Source organism: Acanthisitta chloris, unplaced genomic scaffold (genome assembly GCF_000695815.1).
Source record: "Acanthisitta chloris isolate BGI_N310 unplaced genomic scaffold, ASM69581v1 scaffold4544, whole genome shotgun sequence".
Lineage (NCBI taxonomy): Eukaryota > Metazoa > Chordata > Aves > Passeriformes > Acanthisittidae > Acanthisitta > Acanthisitta chloris.
Genome location: NW_008670838.1, coordinates 15,314 through 17,523, shown reverse-complemented (window position 1 = coordinate 17,523; position 2,210 = coordinate 15,314). Strand labels below are relative to the sequence as shown.

Genomic DNA, 2,210 nt, shown 5'->3' with positions numbered 1-2,210 from the left:
GAACTGACAATTTCTTGGCTCTAGGCCGTGTGGATGGAGCACAGCTACTCTGAGAGCCACCTCAGTGTCCCCTGGTGACCCCAGCCAGCTGTGACAGCCCTTTGGGGACACTGATGCAACAGATTGTCCTGGTTAAATCTCCACTTAGAGGGAAATGTTTATTCTGGAGCTACCACAGCTCCTTAAAAAGCAATTAGAACTCCAAACCCATTCTCATTTCTCAGAGCTCCGGGGCAGCATTTTTCAGCAGTCTTAGTTTTTCCAGAGTGTGTTTGGAAAATGAAAACTTGGGACTGTGTTTGGCTTCTCCTTGGGTTTGGGACATGCTAAATAGTGATAGAATTTTAGAGCTTAGTCGCCAGTTGGTGATGTTCTACCCTGTACAAATCAGAGCATTAGTGCTGGAATCAGCTGGCAGATATTCCAAACATAACTGCTGACAGTTATGGTCAGAATTGATGTGATTTCCAAATGTTGCCATTGGAAATGAGCATAACATCAGTGGATTGTTTACTGTCTGCTTTAGCTCTATTCCAAAATGGATGTACTTGTTGTTGTGCTTTAGCCAATTTCTGTTTCTTCCTCCTTTTCTCCATGCCCCTGTAGAGAGAAATCAGAGAAGAGGTGCCTAAACCCCCCAACACCTTCCTCAGTGACCAGCAGTGGAGTGGCAAGGGTTCCCCCCACCTCCCACGTGGGGCCTATCCAGAGCATCCGGGGCAACCACGCTGCAGGTGAGAGAGGGACAGGGAGAGGACTCTGCTGTGTTCTCAGGGCTGAACTGTCCTTGCACAAAGGAAACTCATTCTTGTACTTTATTTCCACCAAGCTTCATCTTCCAAATGCTGTTGGCTTGATAGGGGGCAAGAAAAAGTCTGATTTTGGTGGATATGGAGGGCAATAAGAAGCAGTTTGTTCCCTGTGGCTCCTGTGAGGATGGGCAGCTGCTCTGGACAGTGTTCCACCTGCTCTTAGCTGATGTATGTCTCTAAATCTAGAATCATAGAATCAGCAAGGATGGAGGAGACCTCTGAGATCATCAAGTCCAACTCTTAACCTGTCATTGCTGTAACTCCTAAACCCTAAACCATATCCTCCAGCACCAGCTCCAGACACCTCTTAAACACTTCCAGGAATGGTGACTCCACCACCTCCCTGGGCAATATTTCCAGTGCCTGAACACCCTAACAGGGAAAAAGGTTTTCCTGATATCCAATCTGGATCTCCTCTGTCTCAGCTCAAGGCCATTCCCTCTTGTCCTCTCACTGTATGGCAGGAGAGACACCCCCCACCTCTCTCCAAGCCTTGTCAGGGAGTTGGAAAGAGCCATGAGGTCACCCTGAGCCTCTTCTCCAGGCTAAGAGCATTGCTGTGTGTTGGTGTCCTGAGACAATGTCTTGTTGGGTGGGTGTTACCCCTCACATTCCCATTCCCTTTCCCTGCAGAGCTGCGAGTGGATGTGGATCAGCCAACCCACCCCCTGCCCCGGGAGGGAAGCTCCTCCGAGTACTCCAGCTCCTCTTCCAGCCCCATGGGCATCCAGACGAGGGAGGAGAGCTCGGACAGCGCTGAGGAGAACGAGAGGCGTAAGCAGAACCCACCCCAGAGCTGCCTGTGCTGCCCAGCCCTGCCCAGTGCCATGTTGTACTCACAGCTCCTCTCTCCCCAGGTCTGGACATCCACTTGGATGGCTCTGAGAAGGAGAAACCAGTGATGCTGCTGAATCATTTCCCCTCGAGCTCTGCCAGACCCACAGCTCAGGTCCTGCCTGTGCAGAACGACTCTGGCTCCAGCCCCTCCAGCCACCACACGCTGCAGATGATGTCAGCAGCCCCCACACACATCACCCCCATGCGCATGCTGAGCTCCGTGCACAAACCCGACCGCGGCAGCGCCGACATGAAGCTGCTCTCGTCCTCTGTGCACTCCCTTTTGTCTCTGGAAGAAAGGAATAAAGTCTCTCCTGGATCCAGGGGCAGCATAAAGATGGAGAAGAGCTTTGGGAATACAGTGGTGGATGTGATGTCTGCGTCCTCCCCCCACCAGCCCTTGCAGGTGCTGTCGGGGGCGGCCGAGAGCAGCTCACCCACCTCAACCATGAGCTTTGGGCCCCGAACCAAAGTTGTCCATGCATCATCTCTGGACAGAGTGATCAAACCAGCTCAGCAGCCAGGGCTGATGGGGGAAACGAGCACTGCTGCCACAGCAAG

The 2,210-nt window shown here is 52.4% G+C and overlaps 1 protein-coding gene across 1 annotated transcript in view; it reads left to right on the top strand.

Annotated features, from left to right (window-relative positions):
* The window catches only part of ZCCHC14 (zinc finger, CCHC domain containing 14), a 50,176-nt gene that overhangs the window by 45,489 nt on the left and 2,477 nt on the right, over positions 1 to 2,210 (top strand). The window contains 3 exon segments of the mRNA XM_009073823.1: positions 607 to 734; positions 1,446 to 1,586; positions 1,670 to 2,205. Of these exon segments, the coding sequence (XP_009072071.1) occupies positions 607 to 734; positions 1,446 to 1,586; positions 1,670 to 2,205 (805 nt within the window).